At 41.4% G+C, this 21,006-nt stretch overlaps 1 protein-coding gene across 2 annotated transcripts in view; it reads right to left on the bottom strand.

Annotated features, from left to right (window-relative positions):
- Nucleotides 1-910: 910 nt before the first annotated feature.
- The window catches only part of ajap1 (adherens junctions associated protein 1), a 43,330-nt gene continuing 23,234 nt past the window's right edge, over nt 911-21,006 (bottom strand). For both annotated transcript variants that reach the window (XM_052057386.1, XM_052057385.1), the window contains exons 3-6: nt 13,738-13,825; nt 13,356-13,598; nt 11,341-11,473; nt 911-9,003 (exon numbers count right to left, since the gene is read on the bottom strand). In XM_052057386.1, the coding sequence (XP_051913346.1) occupies nt 11,401-11,473; nt 13,356-13,598; nt 13,738-13,825 (404 nt within the window). In that variant the 3' untranslated portion in view covers nt 911-9,003; nt 11,341-11,400. The remainder of the gene's footprint in view (nt 9,004-11,340; nt 11,474-13,355; nt 13,599-13,737; nt 13,826-21,006) is intronic.

The following is a 21,006-nucleotide window of genomic DNA, read 5'->3' as shown; positions in this document are numbered from 1 at the left end:
GAAGCCAGAGGAGGTGGCTCGGGCATTTGATTAGGATGCGTCCTGGACGCCTCCCTGGTGAGGTGTTTCGGGCAATTACCACCGGCTGGAGAACGCAGGGACGCCCAGGACACGCTGGAGAGACTTTGTCTCCCAGCTGGCCTGGGAATGCCTCGGGAGCCCCTGCGAAGAGCTGGAACAAGTGGCTGGGGAGAGGGAAGTCTCGGCGTCCCTGCTCAAGCTGTTGCCGAAGCAGTAGAAAATAGCTGGATGGATAAAAAATCTATCTATCTATCTATCTATTTCTTCTTCTTATACTTATTCCGTACCGCTTGATCCTCACTAGGGTCGCGGGGGGTGCTGGAGCCCATCCCAGCCGTCTCCGAGCAGTAGGCGGGGGACACCCTGAATCGGTTGCCAGCCAATCGCAGGGCACACATAGACGAACAACCATCCACGCTCACACTCACACCTAGGGACAATTTAGAGTGTTCAATCAGCCTGCCACGCATGTTTTTGGAATGTGGGAGGAAACCGGAGCACCCGGAGAAAACCCACGCAGGCCCGGGGAGAACATGCAAACTCCACACAGGGAGGCCGGAGCTGGAATCGAACCCGGTACCTCTGCACTGTGAAGCCGACATGCTAACCACTGGACTACCGGGCCGCCTCTATCTATCTATCTATCTATCTATCTATCTATCTATCTATCTATCTATCTATCTATCTATCTGCATGCTCGCACTGTATGCTTGTGTTTTGTCAAAGCAAAGCAACAGTAAAATCTACTGCTGGTTCAATTTGTTGACAGCACAGCTGGAATACAGAAGGCTATATCATCTTGAACAAGGTGTGCCTTAATTAAAATGTTAATGTAGCACAGCTGCCCTAACAAAAGAAATCGTCAAATATAGAAAGAGTCAAGCTTCAGTTCATATTGAATTATTTTATTTTGTGCAGTTTATCCTGAACACTTCTCACTGGGATTCATCTCAACAAAGTGATTATAGAACAGGCTCGTGTTGTTTTACATTTTATTAAGAGCAACATCAGAGTACTAAATGTACAGAAGGAAGAGTCCAATGAGAATCGCATTTACAGTGCTTGCAAATACAGAGCTTTGTCGTACAAGAGTAACCAAATCAAAGTCACTTGGAAATTGGTGATGTGTACCGATGCCTACAAAACGAAGAGGTGCGGTTTGTCAAGACAAACACCGCCCCCCCACCTCCCTCCCCGGAACAAATCAAAGTGTACATTTAGCCTTCGCAACGACAAACTTCTTTGTGAGTTGCGTTGTTTGTAAGTGTTTGTAAATACAGATCATAAAGTCAGAGAGGTCTTGTACAAAAGTTCACAGAGGTACTCATGTATATATTCAACACAAATATCAAAAAACTGTTAGATACAAAGTACAAACCTTTCATTTTTAATGGCAACAACACAACTGGAGTCAAGTTTCTCATGAGAGCGATGAATTGTGATTGTACTTTTAGAACAGCGTGTCACCTTCTTTCTCAACCAGTTCAAATCAGCCTATTCGACGTCGCTCTCGAAAATATGTCATGTTTATTTCGCACCCCTCTTCCGATCTGTTGTCGGGATCCTTCTGGGAATATGAACATCGGTCAATGTATTCCTGATTTGATCCCAGCATTTTTGAAACCGAGCAGATAATTGGATTGATTGACAGAGAATAGCCGGATTCGCAGATGGTATCCATGTGCCCTTCCGTCTATTCTTGGTTCCTATTAATCACGTTGTGTATTTTAAAGCAGAATCTCTGTGAACAATGTGGCACAATCAGAGGCTGCAAGGCAATTAGACAAAACTAATGTTTATTTTGTCTCACGTTTTTTTTATTTTTTTTATTTCTGCAGAAACCCAACCCAGGGTTGGCTTGCCCAATCAACAGAGGCCTGATTTTTGAAGCAGCTCTCTAATTTTCTGTGCTACTTTGGGATGCTACACAGTGGGAAGAAAATATAACACCTCATAATTGTTTTGTTTTGTTTTTTTTTGTTGATGTAATCGACTTTTGCGTTCTGTCCTGCTGCCCCACCTGCGTACCTGCGGTGGAACCGCTAATTAAATCATGGTATGGTGTATCGCACTTCCTGGAAATTTTGCGACATGAAAAAATAATCATACTAGCAGCACCACAAGGTTTTTTTTGGGGGGGGGGGTGTGAGTAGGAAAAAAGAGGAGTGTATTTTTTCATGTGTAGGACGCCTGCGAACAACTGAGTTGAGAAGACATTGAGTGTTTGCGATCAACTCCTTCCAAGTCATATTTGTGTCACAGACTCGCGTTTACCGATGCCATCCCATCAAATTGCCGGATCATCACAACTTTTTTCACCTGAAATTGCGAGACCGATTTGGTCAAAGCGATATCTCGCGTTCACACCACTGGTGCAACTTGGGCTAATTTGATGCATGACAAAGCCAGTGTCTGTGACAGCGACAATTGCTTGCGACACAAAGGGCCACGAGCGGTTGGGTGATTTCTCCGTGAGATGTGACGCTTCACATTCTGGCTGCAGGGAAGCAGGGAAATTCACAGGTCAAAAGTGAAGCCTTTAAGAAGCATGGTACTTTGACGTTTTGAGATTGTAGAGTATCGATTGATAGCATTGATAAGAGCTGACCTTAGATTTTGTGCGGAGAAACGATAACGGAGCAAAACAAAGCATGACGGCGGTGAAATGGAGAAAAAAAAATGCTCTTTTTGTTTTGTAAAAACCAAGATATGAATTTCTCCTTTTTCGCCCGTGATTTGAACATTTTAGTCGTCAAATTTGAACCGTTTCGTTGTTGCGTCATGTGTCCTTCCGTCTCTATGCTTGCAAGTGAGGACACAACAATGCTAATTATTATTTGCCCTTGTGAACGCAAACTACGCCCTTGGACACGAAAGGCCCGTTTCTCTCAAATATTGTTTCCACGTCTGTCTGAATCGCACTTCTCCTTTGCCGAAGTAATCAATCAACCTCGCAGTGGTGGGAAATCAAGCTTCATGATGTTTGCACAGGTGTGCCTTAGGCTGGCCTCAATAAAAAGCCAATTTCTAAAATGTACGGTTTTACTCACAGCAAAAATGCTACGGATGTCTCAAGTTTGCGGGAGAATGCAAAATGCATGCCGACTACAGGCACGTGCATCAGACTTTCAACACCGTATATCATTTCATCATCATAAGCTGTCTCCAAAGGCGTCTCAGAGAACTCGGCGGGGCTTCCAACCAGCCTCATAACAGCAGAACACAGTAGCCCAGGATCTACACATCCACAATCGTCTCTTCTAAGATCATCAGAGACCACGTTTCTGCACCAACTGTCAGAGAGCGTCCCTGGAGGAACTAATCTGCGTATTGAGTGGGCAAATGTTCACATTCATTGTCGTTCGGACTTTAGAAAGAGGTGTTCTCATCGCACTTGAATTTCTGTTTTCACGGGGAAAAGGCAGATGACAGACCGTGTGTATTGCCGTAGTGGATCGAGTGGCCTACATTGGCGATGGAGGTGGTGGGGGATGGGGTCACGGTATGTGCAGTCCTCTATTACGGTGTACTAACACAATTGCGTTTTATGGGCGGCCTTCACTGAGGTATCACCGAGGACGTGACCCTGAGGCTCCTTTTTTTTTTTTTTTTTGAGTCGTTCATGTCTGACCGCGTCGCCTCATGTTGCAACATGTTCCTGCACGATTGCATCCTCGTCTTTGCATGGCCAACTTCCTCATCCACGGATATTTGGCGTGTACAATATTTGTTGTTTATTTGTTTACGATGACACTAGTGCAGTGTGTTATACGGGAGACAAATTCCTTGTGTGTTCTACATACTTGGCCAATAAAGATGATTCTGATTCTGACAACAGTGTGTTTCTAGTTCCTGCCGATAAGCAGCAACTCCGCGCAGCCGTCGAGGAGGGAGTGGAAGAACGTGCAATTATTTCGGGGAAGGAGAAGCACTCACTGTCACGGATTTCGATAGATATGCGGAAAATGTTGAAGAGAAGTAGGTCTTTTTTTTTTTAATTCGGAGAAAGTCTCAGATCTATCAATTCAGCTCATGAAAAATGCAGAGCAAAAACCAAAGTGCCGTGTTAAAAATTTTTGTTGAAGGTATTAATACTTGCTAACATCTAATTAACACAACTGGCACGTCAATACGTTACACTTGGCGTCATATGGCCGTGCCGCGTCTCCAGCTAAACTGGAATTCATGATGACTGATTGTTTGTTTGCGCAGAGTGGAGCACAGGCTTTAATCGGTGGGCGGAGGGGGGACGATAGTGTGAAAATATTTGTTGTCTGAAAAAAGCATGTCAAGTCTTTGGTGCCTCGTTAAGACTTTTTAGCTACTGGCATGTCTGCACTATTTTTTTTGTTTTTTTTTTGTGAACACTACATTACTGTAATACTTTTGTAATAGGCAACATCTACAGTAGATACAAATGAAAAGGCATCAAAGCACGAGTCATTCTCTTACATATGAGAGGTAAAAGAGATTTTTTTTTTTTCGTTTCCCAAGCTAACTGTAATTCTGGAATCATTTCTGAACATCACACCCTGTATCGAGTCACAGAAATTTGGATTGTAATAAAAATCCCTTCTTGTTCAAGTTTCAAACATAAAATTTGATCAAATTTGATCAACTCAATGTCGAGCAAAAATCTGAGCCTTTCGAGTTGCCAGATACATTGAAAGTCATTCAGAAACAATCGAAATATGGTCACAGTCTTTAAGGGCGCCAAAACGGTCACAGTGGTCAACATTTGTCCGTGTGGCTTTGATATGTTTAAGTATAAATTTTTACCTCATGAGTTTTGGACGTGATTTGCGATAAGCGCAACTTATGTTTGTGATTTATCATTTCCCAGTGTAACAATCAACAGTAATCTTAGAATTAGTCACCATCCACCATAAGGAATTGTCAACAAGTCATTTGTGTCTCCACCGGGAACCTAATCATCATTTAATGGGCTTTGTTTTCCGCAGCAGGAGTTCAGCATCATAAGCGTGCAAACAGGTACCGGATGTATCTTCAATGTCATTTAAGATTCTCATGTGACAGTTGCCATGACTTGAGTTAAGTTGTTGATACGTTTAGGGGAAAACGTTTGATTGCTCATAAACATCGAACATGCTCCAGTTAACACTTGCCGATGGATTGACCGGATGACTCCATGCAATGCAAACAAATTTGGTACAAACCACTGCCATGCAAATGTGAAATTTGAAAAATTGCTGATTTCAGGGAGGTAACACGCTTTTTTAAAAATAAACAAATAATAAAGCTTTAACGTTCTCTCGAGATGATGAACATGCTAATGTTGAGCGGGTGGTATTTTACATTTTCACCACATTAAGAGGGACGGGGAACAAATAAATTCCGCGAAAAAAAGTAAGCAAGCAATCCATGCAAAAAACTAGGGGCCTTCCATGACAAACCAAAAGGCTCGCGGTGGCACGAGAAGACTCATCGGGAGATCAAAAGTTGATGGGAGTGAGTTTCATCAAAGGAACTGCGACCGTCTCCGCAGAAGCTTTTTGACAGGCCATCCAATATTGAACTATTTTAGTTATTTTATCAATTATGTAACGCGCGGACCAACCACCGTATCACCATGACTTGCATCTCGAGAGACACGCGCAGAGTTTAGGAGAAGGCCCGAGTTGGAATAAAATAAAGAGTATCCTTTAAAAAAAGTTTTCCCGATCGCATCAGGGACACCTCAAATCTTGGCATGTGGATTAATGTCGTACACACATCAATCCAATCATCATTTTTTTTTCCCTTTTAGATGTCTTACCCGATTCCCTGTCGCCATAGTTGTCGTAAATGAGTGTGACAAATCATACACGATGTGGCAAAATATGAAACAACATAACAAGTGTGACAAATGAACGGAACACCATCTCGTTCGAATGCAATCGGGCGGCTTCTTGGCAGCTACTGTAAGATGAATCCCGTTTATTGTTCACGTGACGAAACACGGTCTATCATCATAAACACGTGGATGACAGCAAGTCATTGGATTCCCAGCCGACCGTGAGCACAGAACAACCAAAGAGATCGCTGCTTCCCCCCCCCTGAAGCGTCTTTTGCAGCGTCTACAGAAATATTATACTGGTTGTCTAAAGATATAATACACGTACTGCTTGAAAGTGCAGGTAAGAAGCTTGGCACAAGGTTAGTTTTGTGTTTGAAAAGAAATTACCGTCATTACACATGTAAACAAAGACACTATCTCAGACCTAGCTTAAACCGTTCCCGGAAAACGGGCGAGTTGTTGAAAAAAGAAAAAAAAATGTCACACACCTGTACACAAATAGAAGCAAATATATAGAAAATACATTTACACGTGTATAATATACATTGTTTTTTTTTTTCTTCATAACCCTCTGTTGATTAAGGTGAACACTCTTCATTCCAAAAATATATAGGTTATGTCAAAGAAGCAACGAGGCAGCCTGACACAAGTGAGCCTGAACTGGTGTATGTCATTCATGAAAGTGGTTTTCATGTGGGAAAAGGGCAAAAAAAAAAAAGAAAAAAAAGCTGTTTTGTGCCACAGTGTTTGCATCCCAAGCCATCTGGGGACCTCCTTCATAAAATGTACGCAGGATGATGATCTCATCGAGGGGGGAATGTGATGCATGGTAAAGGAAATGACTGTAAACCCAAAATCACTTTGGTGACATACGGTGACCAATGAAGTTCAGTCCACATCTGTCAAGTGCTATCTACAACCCCAAAAAATAAAAAAACATGGAGATTTGAAGAAATGGATTTGTGCTTTTTACAAACCAATAGCACGTACAAAAGTATCTTCCTGAAAAGCACAAACATAATCCATCCGCTCGAAGCTTTGTGTTTCGCCGTTCAATGATTGGAGCTCGGCGCATCTCAAGAGAACCTAAGGGTGCTTTCACACGAGCACCTTTTGGTCCGTTTTGATCTATCGCGTGTTTGTATTTCCCCCTTGGTGTGATTTGTTTGGTCAAGTAAGAACTCGGGCGTGGACCAGATCAACTGCCGCTTGCTAAACAAACCCGGCGTGGTTATGTTGGTGTTTTCATTACCGCTTCCATCCATCCATTTTCTGATCCACTTATCCTCACATGTGTCGCGGGCCGTGCTGGAGGCGGGGTCACCCTGAACTGGTTGACAGCCAATCGCAGGGCACTCACAGACGAACATCACAATCACACCTAGGGACAATTTAGAGTGCTCCATTAACCTGCCACGCATGTTTTTGGAATGTGGGAGGAACCTGGAGTACCCGGAGAAAACCCAGGCAGGCATGGAGAGACATGCAAATTCCACACAGGAAGGCCGGGCCTAGAATCGAACCCTGCAACTCTGCACTGTGAGACGGATGCGTTAACCAGTGGGCCACCAGGCCCCCTTTCAGTACACTTTCTAGGAAAATAAAACCTTATTATTGTTTGCATTATTATGCTCGTCACGGACCAATCAGATAAGTGAGCAATATAATGTGGGTTTTTTGTTGTTGGGGTTTTTTTTTTTGGGACATGTTTTGATTAACTTAAGATTTTTTATTTTTTATTTAATGCGAAAAGAAAACAAAACAGGTCTTCAAAGCCATCAACTGTCATGGACCAGAAAATGTTAAGTATGGAAGCACACCCTCCTACATTTCCTGCCTATGAACTTGGATAAAAAGTTTAAAACACTCTCAGCTTAATCCCCAGAAATGTTGGGTGGGCGAGACTAACTTGTTGGGTGAAACTTTTGGTTCTTTGCAGATTACCTTGATCCTGAGAACCCCTTTTTTTATATGAATGTGTCTTCACGCACCGCTGATTATTTTATTTGTGTTCATAATATTGTGTGACGTCACGTTTTAGTCAAAGCAAAATGATTTTCTTTTCTCCAGATTTTATGAATATTAACTCCGTTCACAGGTTATGAAACTACGTTCTCATCGATTGAATAAACTCGGGCAAGTGTCACCCAAAAGGGTTTCCTCTTGCAATTCTTCTTCTTATTCATGTGAATAACCACATACCGATACATAAAAATACGTATTTGCTTGTGAGGGTCGTTGATCGATTGCTGAATGATGAACAAATGTAGTATTGATCCCAAAACAGCTATTGAGTGTAATATAACAAATTGTTCGAGCGAGTTGGACAGACCTGAGCCAGTTAAATGTCCTGTCCAGTTGTAAGCAGTTTGTTGTGTACAGTAGTTGCCCCCTACTGAATCCGTACATACATGGGATACTGTGAGATATGTTGCAGCATGCTGTTTAAAATAAAAAAAAAGACCCTATGAGAATTTCCAGTCATTCAAATCAGGAAAGAAAATCTCCAATGAGAGTCTCATAAGAGTGGCAAATCCAAGGGGCTTTGGATCTCCGTTGTCAGGGGTGTGGCAGGGTGTTCTGTATAAAAAATAGCACTGTTCTGTTTTTAAAATGGGAATTTATATTAGATTTTTCCTTCCATTTTTTTCCCCCCAGTCTATTAGAGTTTTACATAAATAAACGACCATTTTTCAAAATATCTCTTAAAACTATCCAAATACAATTGTATCATTTTCACAGTTCTTAAAAACAAAACAAAAAAAAAAACAACAACAACAAAAAAACAAAACAAACAATGTCGATACAAGGTTAATATAGCTCTCTTTGTTTTGTCCATCTCTTGTCGTTACAACTTTCTTCTATCCAGGTTGTGGCACATAGTGGCATTATTGGCACATTGTTCAAAAATTGAGTTCATCTTCCACCTACAGAAGCCCCTTTGGGTGCCGTTGTCAAATGTCAAACGCGTATCGATGATTAGAGATACTGGTGATGATGATCCACACGTCCCGTGAATGTCCGTCTCAATGCGCTATCTGGTCTACATCTTCATGGTGAAATATGGAGAGGGTGTGCACTGTGACTGCTCTGTTTGTCATCTCTAGAAAAATAAATATCTTCACCAATGTCCAAAGAGAGATCACACTACTTTACAAAAGAAGCCGCTTGTGTCCATTTGGATCCTGTAGAATGCAAAGAACAAAAACAATTACAGTGGTATCTCTACTTACAAACGTCTCTTCATGTGACATTTTCAAGTTACCAAACGTCTCAACAGGAAATTATGGCCTTTTGTTACGAAATAAATTTCAAGATACGAAAGTCTCGGCCGCTATTCGCAGCTCCGAGTTTCCTGAACGCAACATGCTTCTAGCTGCTCTGCCATTGGCTATTAGCTGGCATCTTCCTGGCATCCCATTGGCTAAGAGGAACCTCTACCGTATATGTCTATGTGTGTAGATAGATACGCGTCTATGCAGCGTCCTAGTTATTCGGCGCTCGGGCCAAGAGGCGTTCCGATAGTTTTACGTAAATGTCAATCACCCAGAAAAAGTGATCACCAGTCCGGCGATTGCTCACTATGCTGATGTCTGCCTTGGACATTTTCGAAGGATTGTTAAAAGCCGACAAAAGCAGCCGTCGTCGGATCAGTGCTTTACAAAAAGCCAGGCAAAAAAAAACTCTTCTGAGAGAGAACATGAACTAAAGAGGGCAAAAAACGATGAAGACGCAGTTAATGGTTCAATAAGAATAAGAAACCCTTTAATTGTGTCACAATGGCAAAATTCCCAATTTACAGCAGCGAATGACCATAATTTTTATTCTTTATTTTTTGTTTTCTACACAACTCTCATTTATTGTGCAATAATCTAATTGAACATGTACTTGTTTCATATTTTGATGCGTTTTTATGCTTTAGGAAACATTTATATCTGAATTTGGGGGGGGGGGGTTGGCTTGGAACGAATCAGGGCATTTTACATGAAAGTCTCTACTGACATTTTCGAGTGAGGAAATTTCTTCGAAAATCAATTAATTTCTCAAGTAGAGGTACCGCCGTACACCTGAATATGAGCTTAGTTAAAAACAAAGAGTCACTGTAACACTGCCCATTTATTCATTTAATAAAATCTTATTTTAGTTGGAGTGACTTTCTGTCCCTCAGCCCAGGGCCTCAAAAATATACATGACCATACGGTACCCATGACCGTTCCATTATATTTAAGGTAATGTCTCTGATATTGATGAGATAATCAAGAATTTTGTGCAACTGGAGCGCTGCTGTAGAACCCTGAATTGACTGCGACAAAGGTATGTCCGGGATCAGGAAGATGCTTTTCTCTTACGACCCCACCTGCAGGTAATCTGTTAATTTTCAAATCTGGGTCAGTGGCAGACAGAATATTTTGTCGGAGTACGTTTTCTTTTTCATGGGAGAAATGAAATCATTTGTTGGTTAATTTCACTTCGGTACGTAAAATGATTGATATCCAGCTGGATTGGGCATTTGATGAAATTTCTTTGACGACGGAGAAAAATCGATATCAATTTAGGGCTTATTTGATTTGTTCTTTTTGTTGAAATGTTTTTTTTTTCATCTCTTGATGAATGTTCTGAATTCCCATTTTGGTTTCTTGCGCTGTTTTGTGGCACAAAAAAAATGCTGTTTGCTGATGGTGGATGCTGTTTGCTGTTTATTTTTTTTGTACTCTCATTCACCTGGGTAGTTCAGATGGGCGGAGCCTGCTTCACACAGCTGATCTCCATGACAATTAACTCAGGCACAAAACAGGAGATACATATCAGGCTGTTGCCTACTTGCCAAATTTGCCATTGTCTGTGCGTGTTAGTTGTGGCTTGTTTTGCATTGCCGTTCTGTTGTTGTACATTCATGGTTGTAACTCTTAAAACACAAGTACTTTTTTGTTTATTTGCTCTTTTCTTGGTGGAACGCTTGAGTAGTTGAAGGTCTGTTTCTTCTGTCGTACGTTTACTTCTTGTGCAGTCACAATTCTGTTCGTTGTGCTTGCTGATGTTTTTGTGTCGTAAACATGCCATTTCACTTGAGTATCTTCCATCTCTTAATCAGGCTCTGTCTATTTACTGGAATTTTTGGTTGTTTATTTTGCACGTCAACACTTTTGTCATTTTCATTTTGCAGGTTGTGGTTGCGATGTTCTCGCTCTCCCTTTTGTACAATACAGTTCTGTTGTTCTTCTTCTGTTCTGTTCTTATTTTGGTCAAAGATTGAGCATATTCCAACCATAACAAGAGTTGACGTCATGCAAACGACACCCATGCTCGACTAGTTCTCTATCTTTTGCCTCAACGGCATCCAGACATATAATCAACAATAAGTTCATGTCCAAACTGTACCATACTATTGACTAATTTTGCCAACCTTTATTTGTTATTGAGTAACCTAATCCTTTGACAGGAGAGAGGAATGAAACAAAGCCCACAATAGGAAAATATCAAACGTACCGTACATACTTGGACAGTGACAATGCAGTACCTACCAAAGCATGGATTCGGGAACTCTCTTCCTCCAAAGGGAAGTGAACAAGGCCTTCAGCTTGTCAACAAGAGATCTCAAACCATTTCTCTGACACAAAGGCGACAGGAATCAGTTGTCTTTCGGAGGGCGAGGGCCTGCGAGTTAAGTTGAAATATGTTACAAGCTCATCATAGGATATTTCAATACGATGTTTAAGTGGACCGTTTGTATTGTATCACAAACATGACTGCATAGGTGGGAAATGATAATCATAGTCAAACAATTGGGTCACAACAACCAATTATAAAAATAAATAAATAAAATAATGTGCCCATATTCGCCAGCAGCGCACTTTGGAGGCAGCGCGCTTAATTATTGAAGACACTTTGGACTGTTTGTACCAGATGAATTACTCTTCCCTCAGTGCCAGCATAATAAATCTGTTGCAGGGATACAATAAGTAAGTGTGACCATCTTTGCATGCCCAGCAGCTCAGATGACAGAAACTGTTATCCACTCTGACAGCGAATGCTGTTAAAATGAAGAAGCTTCTCGTCACACGACACATACAATGTTCAAGGTATTAAAATCCAAAAAGGCAATATTTTAATGTTGCCCATGCCTGCCATATTCATCCCCAAAGTGAAATACTTTCTAAATTGGCGTGAACTCCCTCTTCACCGATGCTTTACCGGCATTTGTGTTCTGGGATCTCCCCGTGGTAAACAAGTTAATGTGGATTTAAAGTCTTAAGTTGCAGTGGTGACCCTTTGTTATTATAGTGACTCCGATGCATGCGCTTGTCAAATATTACATTGGAGTTGAGTTTTCAAAATCGTATACCTGTCTGTAATTTCTATCAGGCAGAAAATATCCCCGGAGAGACTTCATAGCCCTTCTCATCGCGGGCCGAGTCATTTTACACAACAACAGCAGCAGCAGCAGCCCCTGGTAGATTTCAATCATACAGTTGAGTGCGATTTAATGTACGGGGCATGTTGCTCATCCAGCTTTCTTGGGTCCTGGATTTGTGGCTAAGCAAGGTTGCTTCAGGTTGATATAAGCTCATTTAAAGATTAAAGTGCAGCATGTAACCTACGACAGACCAGTCATGTACCCTCAAGCTCGGATTCACCAAACATTAAGACTTGAAATTTAAGCCTTATATCATGCAAATATAGTAACTGGCTGATTGATTTTAAGTTGAGGGAATGTCTTGTAATGTTGCAGCTTGACTCCGCGCAAAAAAGGTTTCACTAATAGCTGACGAGAAAACAATGGCATTATCTTCAACTTGGAAGAACTTGTACACAATTGTGATTTGGTATTGTTTGTAAAGTCAGACAGCTAAATAAAAATCGAGATAGCCACAGGAACCGTGAACGCACAGGTGTCAAACCTGAGGCATGGGGTGCGAGATCTGGCCCGCCACATCATTTGATGCGGTCCGCGAAAGTCAATAATAATAATACATTTCATTTATAAGCGCCTTTCAAAACACTCAAGGACACTACAATCAAAACAAGAACAATAAATCAAACATGTTGACTTCTATGATGCTTACTAACATTTTTGCCAAAATTTCAAATTCTCGTATGTGATATATAGGAGAGCTATTATAAGTTTTCTTGTTACCAAAACCTTCATCACAGTAACTTAAACTATTGTTGAATAAACCATTATTCTTGACTTCCTTATATGGTTTCACAGTCACAACGGCCCTCCAAGGGAACCGCTAACTCTAATGTGGCCCGTGACAAAAATGAGTTGAACATGATCTGCGTTGGGTCAAAAGTGATTTTCCTCAAAGGAAATGAAAATCATCCATTCTATGTTCCCAGCATAGAAACCTGTTGACTTCTATCTGCGATATAGAACGCGATGCATGGCGGCTTGGAGGATCACACTTGAGATTTTGAGACCAAAATCTCTGGCCAAATTGCAACTAGTACGACCTCAAGTATTCTACTGTGAGAGTACACACATGATTGAATAATAAACATGTGTTTATTATAGACATATCCTTGTCTATTGTACCTGTTTCCATTGTAAGATGTCTTGTAGACGGGCGTCTGCTGGATCATCTCGTCAGTGTAGATGGGGACGGCAGTCCGAACACACTCATGAGAGCACTGCAGGTTGTCATTGTAGGCAGTGAAGATATCCACCTTGCTGGGAACCCTGGCCGGGGTGAAATCTGTCAGGTTTTGGCAGCTTTCTTCCTGCTGGTGGATCTTGCGCTGATGGCTACTGTGGCGGCCATTTCCTGACTGTGCACAGCTACAAAAACACGCACCAAAGACAAAAAAACAAAAATAAAATCATACCTTGTGCTTGAGGTGTCTATAGGCCAATCTGAAGAAAGCAAGTGTTCTCTACATTGTCTTGTCATGAGTAAAAAGAAGGGAGACTTTCCTACCAGTTTTTAAGGACAAGTGTTGTGATCAAGGCTGCGATAACCATAATGAGAGACACAGTGATAGTGATTATCTGATGAACTGCCAAACCTAAAATACAGTCAAGAAACAAGAACACAACAATTTTAATTAATAGTTGAGGAAATTCCCCTGAAATAAAATCAAAACACAAAAGCATCAGTACTGTTCATAGGGCCCTGCAGTTTTTCATTTTTTTAACGAAACAAAACGAACAAAATACACATTCAAATCGATTTTTCTCTTGCGGGATTTGGCTTGCTTCTGGAAGCAAAAACATTTTTACTCGGCATCTACCTGTAGTAACTTACCGTATTTTCCGCACTATAAGGCGTTTCGGAGTATAAGGTGCACCTTCAATGAATGGTCTGTACACACATAGGTCACACCGCGTTACAAGGCACATAGAATAGAAACTACACTTATGGCTGTGGTTGCGTTATGGATCCACGAGATGGAGTTATGCTTTAGGGAATACAAAAAAATGTAGCTTTATTTCTATAGAGCTTTCGCAACTCCTGCAGCTGTAACAGAGCACTTTACAGAACATTAAAAATACTACATCCAAGAAATCTGAATATTGATTCATATATAAGGCGCGTCTGACTGTACTGTCATCTATGGAGAAAATTGAATGATTTTAAGTGTGCCTCAAAGTGTGGAAAATACGGTATACTCTTTTGGTTTTTTTTTGTTTTCTTTGTTTCTCTTGCTCTCGCTCACTCACACACACACGCACACACACACCCACACACACAGCTGACAATATTAACCGAGTTGTCGCCTTGCACAAACAGTGAGTCTAATTTGTGTTTTCACAATGACAGGCACGACATACTCGGCATGCACGTCATAGGCCAATCACAATAACATTTTAGGTCCTGACCCAAACTCAATGAATCCTTTTGTATCAAGTAGTCACACAGCCGTACCTATTGTTTCTGGCAAATTCAATATGCAAAACATTTTCATTGTGGCCTTAAATTGGTGAACTTGACCGATGACAATCTTTTAGTTCCAAATGTGTGTGAAGTACGAGTTGGCTGTATTTCTCCCCCCACACTAATGTAGACGATAACCCAGACCCACAACCTTTTTGTTGTGGGTTTGTGGTTTTATTTTTTTATTTTTTGGTGACATTTGTGTTTGAGTGGATCATTTGTGCATAAGTTTATTGTTTCATATCTTAGATTTAGTATGCTGTGTGAGTGAGTGATAGTGCATGAAAGCTTACTGGACACAATGACACATTGCAGCAGGTGACACGCTTCAAGAGGAAAAGAGAAAGAAAAGAGCGGTCATGATGAAAAGGCCTCTGTGGGCCCTCATACGTCTCACCTCTCCATCAAACAGCTGTCTAGTGAGACTGATCCAAGCCAATTTGTCTTTGGGAAAATCAAAAGGAAGTGCAGCTCAGTCATTTTGGAAAAGCTGCCTGCTGCCCGGCTGGACAGCCCCCTCGTATTATAAACTTCTCTGGTCCAAGTCAACCTTGGATAAATGATATGTATACTTGGCAGCTATAACTTCCAGCTGCAATCGTGAGTCCTTTGCCACAGAAAAGACAGATTAACTTCTGACAAGTCATTTGCATTTCCTTCAAACCCTCTCTGGCCGTGACTGACGTCAAGGCTGTGGCCATTTATAAAGTAACATCTGTCCAATCTTAGCCATAATAGAGCAAGGCCCTGACCTTGATCAATAGCCAAGGTCCCTTCAGACCAAAATAGCTTCATTTCATAAATGGCAGTGGGAGTAGGAGCTACTGTACTCTGAGGCATAGAGTAATTGTAAAACAGTGTCTTGTAAAACAACCAATGATTTATTCTGGTAGGTTGGGCTAAACGATGTACAGTGGTAGCCCTACTTACTAAAATTAATTGGTTGTGGAAGAAATTTCTTTACTACAAAATTTTGTAAGAAGAGACACGTTTTTTCATGTAAATGCCCTATTCCGTTCCAAGCCCACCGCCCCCAAATTCAGACATAAATGTTTTCTAAAGCATAAAAATTCATCAACATATGTAACAAATACATGTTACAATTAGATTATTGCCCAATAAATGAGAGTTGTGCATGATGTAAAAAAGAAAGAAGAGAGTAAAGAATCAAAATGATGGTCATTTAACTTTTAACTGCGTCCTCATCGGAGGTTTTTGCCCTCTTTAGTTCATGTTCTCTCACAGAAGTGGTTTTTGAATTATGTTATGTAAAGAACTGAGGCAAGGATGTTTGTTTTTGTCGGCTTTTAACAATCCTTCACAAATATCCAAGGCAAACGTCGGCATAATGAGCGATCGCCCAACATGTGAATCCTTTTTCTGGGTGATTCACATTTACGTAAAACTATCGGAATGCCTCATGACACAAGGGATGAATGACGAGGACACTGCATAGAAGACACATATCTATCCACACACATAGACACGTACAGTAGTCCCTCTTAGCCAATGGGATGCCAGGATGATGTTCGGTAATAGCCAATGGCAGAGCAGCTATATAAGTATGTTACATTCAGGAAACTCGGAGCTGTGAGCAGCAGCCCATCCTGTATTTTTACCTTTCATATCTTGAAATTGATTTCGTTAAAAAGAGGCAATGTTTTCCTGGTGAGGCGTTTTGCAACTTGAAAATTTCGTATGAGGAGACGTTCGTAAGTAGCGGTACCACTGTAATTGTTTTTGTTCTTTGAATCTTTGAAGATCAGAAGGCTTTAAAATGGCTGACATTATGGAAAACACTGCATTGAAAACAGCTAGAAATCCATCCATCCTTTATGGGCATACGTAGTGAAACAACAATCCACACTCACAATCACCTGTAGACAATATAGATTGTCCAACCAAGCCATGTCTTTGGAATGTGGGAGGAACCCGGAGAAAACACAGGGAGAACATGCAAACCCCCATAGCTGGACTCAAACCCTGCACCTCTGCACTGCCGACGTGCTAACCTGTTCCGCAGCTAGCAGTGAATGAGCTAATAATTCTTTAATTAAATACTATTGTGGAGATACACAGAGAAACGGTGGAAACAAAAGGACCACTTGTCCCTTGGTCTGGGTATGTATTATATATCCTTTGTGCAGGCTATCTGGTTGAAAAATCATTTTTGGCAAGCACCTTTCTTCAAAGATACTCAGTTTGGTAAAATTGCTGCCAAGTAAAAGAGGCAGAGAAGATGATATGGTAGATAAAGATGGAGGGGACTGAAGATACCTCTGGGCAGTGAGCATTGGAGTCTCCTCTAAAGCCTTCATGGTGCTTTGATGTACGTGACAAAGGATGGTGGTGAAATGGATTATGTCCCCTTGCTACTTAATTTAATAAGGTATCTAGAGCAGAATATAAAGATTCAGAGCAGTGTTAATGCATGGGCACGTAAAGGTAATCTGAAAATACACCAGTGCAGTTTGTATGACACACATGATCTGTTCAACGAAATGAAAAAGAGGATACACCACAAAATATCCAAATACATAAAGAAAAAATTAATTCAAACGGCCAAAAGAGTAAAGGGCAGACTGCAGAGTACAGCAAACCCACATATTTCACTACTGGCAAACTCACAGTTTATATATTTTTTTAAGTCTACATTGTCCCTGGGTGTGATTGTGAGAGCGAATGGTTGTTTGTCTGTGTGTCCGCTGGCAAACCAGTACGGGGTGTACTCCTCTGACTGCCCGAAGATGACTGGGATAGGCTGCAGCATGTCCGCAGCCATCGGGGAGATTAAGCATTTAAGCACATTAAGCATATGCGGTGGATGGATGGACTATACATCTAGCTATTAATATCTGGATCCAGATGAGTATAATTTGTGCACCTACTTGACAAAATAAAATGGAATAAATTGGACAAAAACCTTTTTTTTCAGTGTAGTTGCCAAGCAAATGAGTTCTAAGTGTCAAACAGCTTTCATTTTGTGCAACTGGCTGGCTATCAGTGTGTAATTGCAGGCAATTGTTGTAAGAGACATTTGGAGCTAATGGAGACAACACCCACGCGGCATCGCTCATAAAGCCGATGTACAATGTGGGGAACGCCTTATCTTTGAAATGTCGATGGAACTGAAAGAAACACAGTCACCTTGTTACCAGCCGAGATTCCCAGAGACATATTTAATACAGCCAACACTGTGTCACAACCAGAAACCTTGACAGGACAGGTGAGGAGAAGACTTCCGTCAAAGGCGGACTGCTGATAGTTAGGAATTGGCAATTAACGTTGGTGTCAAAGTGTCAATCTATACTGATTTCCACTGAGCCACCGGGCAATCTAAAACACTTACTGAAGGACAGAGTGCTGAGAGAGGCGGAGTGGAGAGCGGGGGCAGAGTGAGATGAGGGAAAGGTTGAAGGGGGTATCAGAAACAATTGCTCGACAATGCATCGCTCTCATTGTCAAAGGCATCACTGAATAATTCAGTCAGTCTGGATGGAAACATGGCCAAAAAGAGGAAACTGGGGTGTTTTGCTACGATGGTGGTGTCTTTTAGAAGAGAATAATATCTGTCGGCATTGATCGAATATATTTATGTTTGATATCACTTTTTTTTTCAGAACCAGTATTCACTCTTTTAGTATTCACAAATACATAATGACAAAAATGTGAAAAGAGACCTTTCTTTCTGAAGCAGTAATAGCATCACAGCATAATCGCATCAACTGCAGCCGAGCTGTACTTAGAATGTCAGATTTTGTTTCCCTCAAGTATCGGTGGCCGGTATTGGCAGTCACCACGAGTACTGATACCTTAAATATACAGTGTGTAGAATTTTGTGCCATCTAGTGGTGAACTTGTAGAATTCAAGACGTAAGCTCAAAGTGCGTGCATTTTGAAGCATGCGTACTACGGTGCCTCACAGGGAGGACACTTAGCATGCCTACCAACAATTTCTTCAGCAGACGTGCAAGCAAAATGTCGCCCCAAACGACTTTAAGTATGACCTCAAGCGACTGAGTAAGTGCATGGCTATTTTTACAGATGCTGTAGTCATCATAATGAGGAAAAACGTTCACTAAGTTTGTCTTCTGCGGGTATCCATCGCAAAAAGATGGCGGTGAAACATGCCCACCTCCTGTCGGGAGGTGTGTCCAATCTATATATATATTGCGCGTCGTCCCGCACGCGGTCTGTCCTTCCGTCTGTCCCTTTTCAAAACGTACCTACTTCACCGCGCCGCTGCGCGCCGCCACTGCGCGCCGCCACTGCGCGCCGCCACTGCGCGCCGCCACTGCGCGCCGCCACTGCGCCGCTCAGGCAGTGGCTCACTACGATCGCGTGGGCATCTTAGCGAAAAAATGTTGTCTACCCACAAGCATTGCAATAAAATTGTTAGTTATTTAGTAGAGCTAAACATCTCTTTATTTTCGCGATAAGCAATGAAGATGAACAAAAAGTTGAATCAAGCAACAACACTTTTGTGGGCCGAAGGCCCACCTTACCAGCCTTCCGCAGGAACTAGCTGATGAGCCGCCCGGAGGGCGGCGAACCACCACCTTACCAGCCTTCCGCAGGAACTAGCTGATGAGCCGCTCAGAGGGCGGCGAACCAGCTAGTGTAATATAATTAGTGACTACTTCACCGACAATCATGTTTAAAAAAATATATGAATGTAATAAAAACATGTTTTCACATATTATTGTAATTAAATGCATGCTTTTGAAATACAGTTGTACCTTTACTCACGAAATCAATGTGTTCGGCAAGAAATTTCTTCAATAGAAAATTTTGGAAGGAGAGACGCATTTTCCATGGAAATGCCCTAATCTGTTCCAAGCCCCCCCCACCCCCCCAAAAAAAAGAAAATCACACAGAAATGTTTCCTAAAGTATAAAATGCATCAAAATATGTAACAACTACAGTGGTACCTCTACTTATGAAATTAATTTGTTCTGGTAGAAAAAGTAGCATTTTCCATGTAAATGCCCTAATTGGTTCCAAGCCCCGCCCCCAGCTCCCCTATGTGCATCCACAATCCATGTCACATTTCTGACATTTAAAATTAGCTAGTCCCTGTTTCCGTCAGGAGAAGCTTATTTTCTTGACTTAGATTATCTTAACTGGTTAGCAGACGGGCAATGGAATACCATTCATCTCAAATATTCCAAACGGCTCTCTTTCCTGTCTAATCGTGGTATAAAAAAAAAAAAAAAAAGACAGCATCTGGACCTCTCTTGCTCGAGGCGGATATGTCAAGCCATGAAAAAGTTGCTGAGCAAAGGACAGACAGTGAAAGCATCTGCACGCTCTGGTCTCTTCATGTCCTCTTGGCTGGGTGTAAATTGTGGAAAAGGGGGTGTGACTCGCCTAGCCTGTCAACCGCCATCAGCATTTCAGTCTACATGAAATACCCGGGAGAAGATTGATTTTTCATCCATTTTCAATCATCAATACTGATCATGGGGAAATAAATTTGACAGGCCAGGGTAACTGCAGTGAAAGTGGTTTGTGTGTTTTCATGTCCTTTTTTTTTTTTTTAAGAGGCTTAGTGATAGGTCTTCGCAGGTCTTAACACAGGTTTGAATGATACATTTCAATGATCAGTGAATGTTTTTCTTTAAGCTTGTAACTCCTACTCCACTTGATATTAATTTGAAACGTCCTCACATTGCTCCACTCTCAAAATTGCATTCATTTTCTGACTCTTTTCATTTCACACTCTTCCTCAACCCTCCAGTCACCTCTACACTTCACGGTTACAAAACAAAGGTGGAAGACCGCAATACATTACAAACGGCACTTTTATTTGCATTTATATTACCATTTCACGAGCATTTAGTAAGGGGCAAATTATCGGAAGTGCTTTTTCCGACTGCATTTTCAATCATCGCTTTATCTACAACGGTGCCAACAGCCCCGTCGGTTCGGCATTCAGTGAGTTGGCAGTTTGAACAGCACAGCCATTCAGAATTACCAGGAACCATACGAGGACATAGAAACGCATGCTTTGGGGTCCCTCCTGAGGTCATGTATAAATTGAGGTTCCACTCAATTTATTTTAATAAATGTTTCATGATAACTCTTATTTTTTAAAGTGGTCTTTTTGTTTGTTTGCTTTAGTGTGTTTGTGTGTTATTCCTACTTCCTTGGCTATTATTCAGTTTGCTGGCTGCTCTGAGCTGTTTAAGTGCATTTCGGTCCACCTGCCTTCAAGCAGCATTTCGTGACAGACCTTGATCGGAATGCATTTGCAAAAGAATAAGATTATTAGCTTTTTAAAAAAAATTTCAGCCAAGAGTAGCCTGTCAT

The sequence above is a fragment of the Hippocampus zosterae genome, chromosome 2 (genome assembly GCF_025434085.1).
Source record: "Hippocampus zosterae strain Florida chromosome 2, ASM2543408v3, whole genome shotgun sequence".
NCBI classification, from domain to species: Eukaryota; Metazoa; Chordata; class Actinopteri; order Syngnathiformes; family Syngnathidae; genus Hippocampus; species Hippocampus zosterae.
The sequence above is the reverse complement of the archived record's forward strand: the minus strand, read 5'-3'. Positions and strand labels throughout refer to the sequence as shown.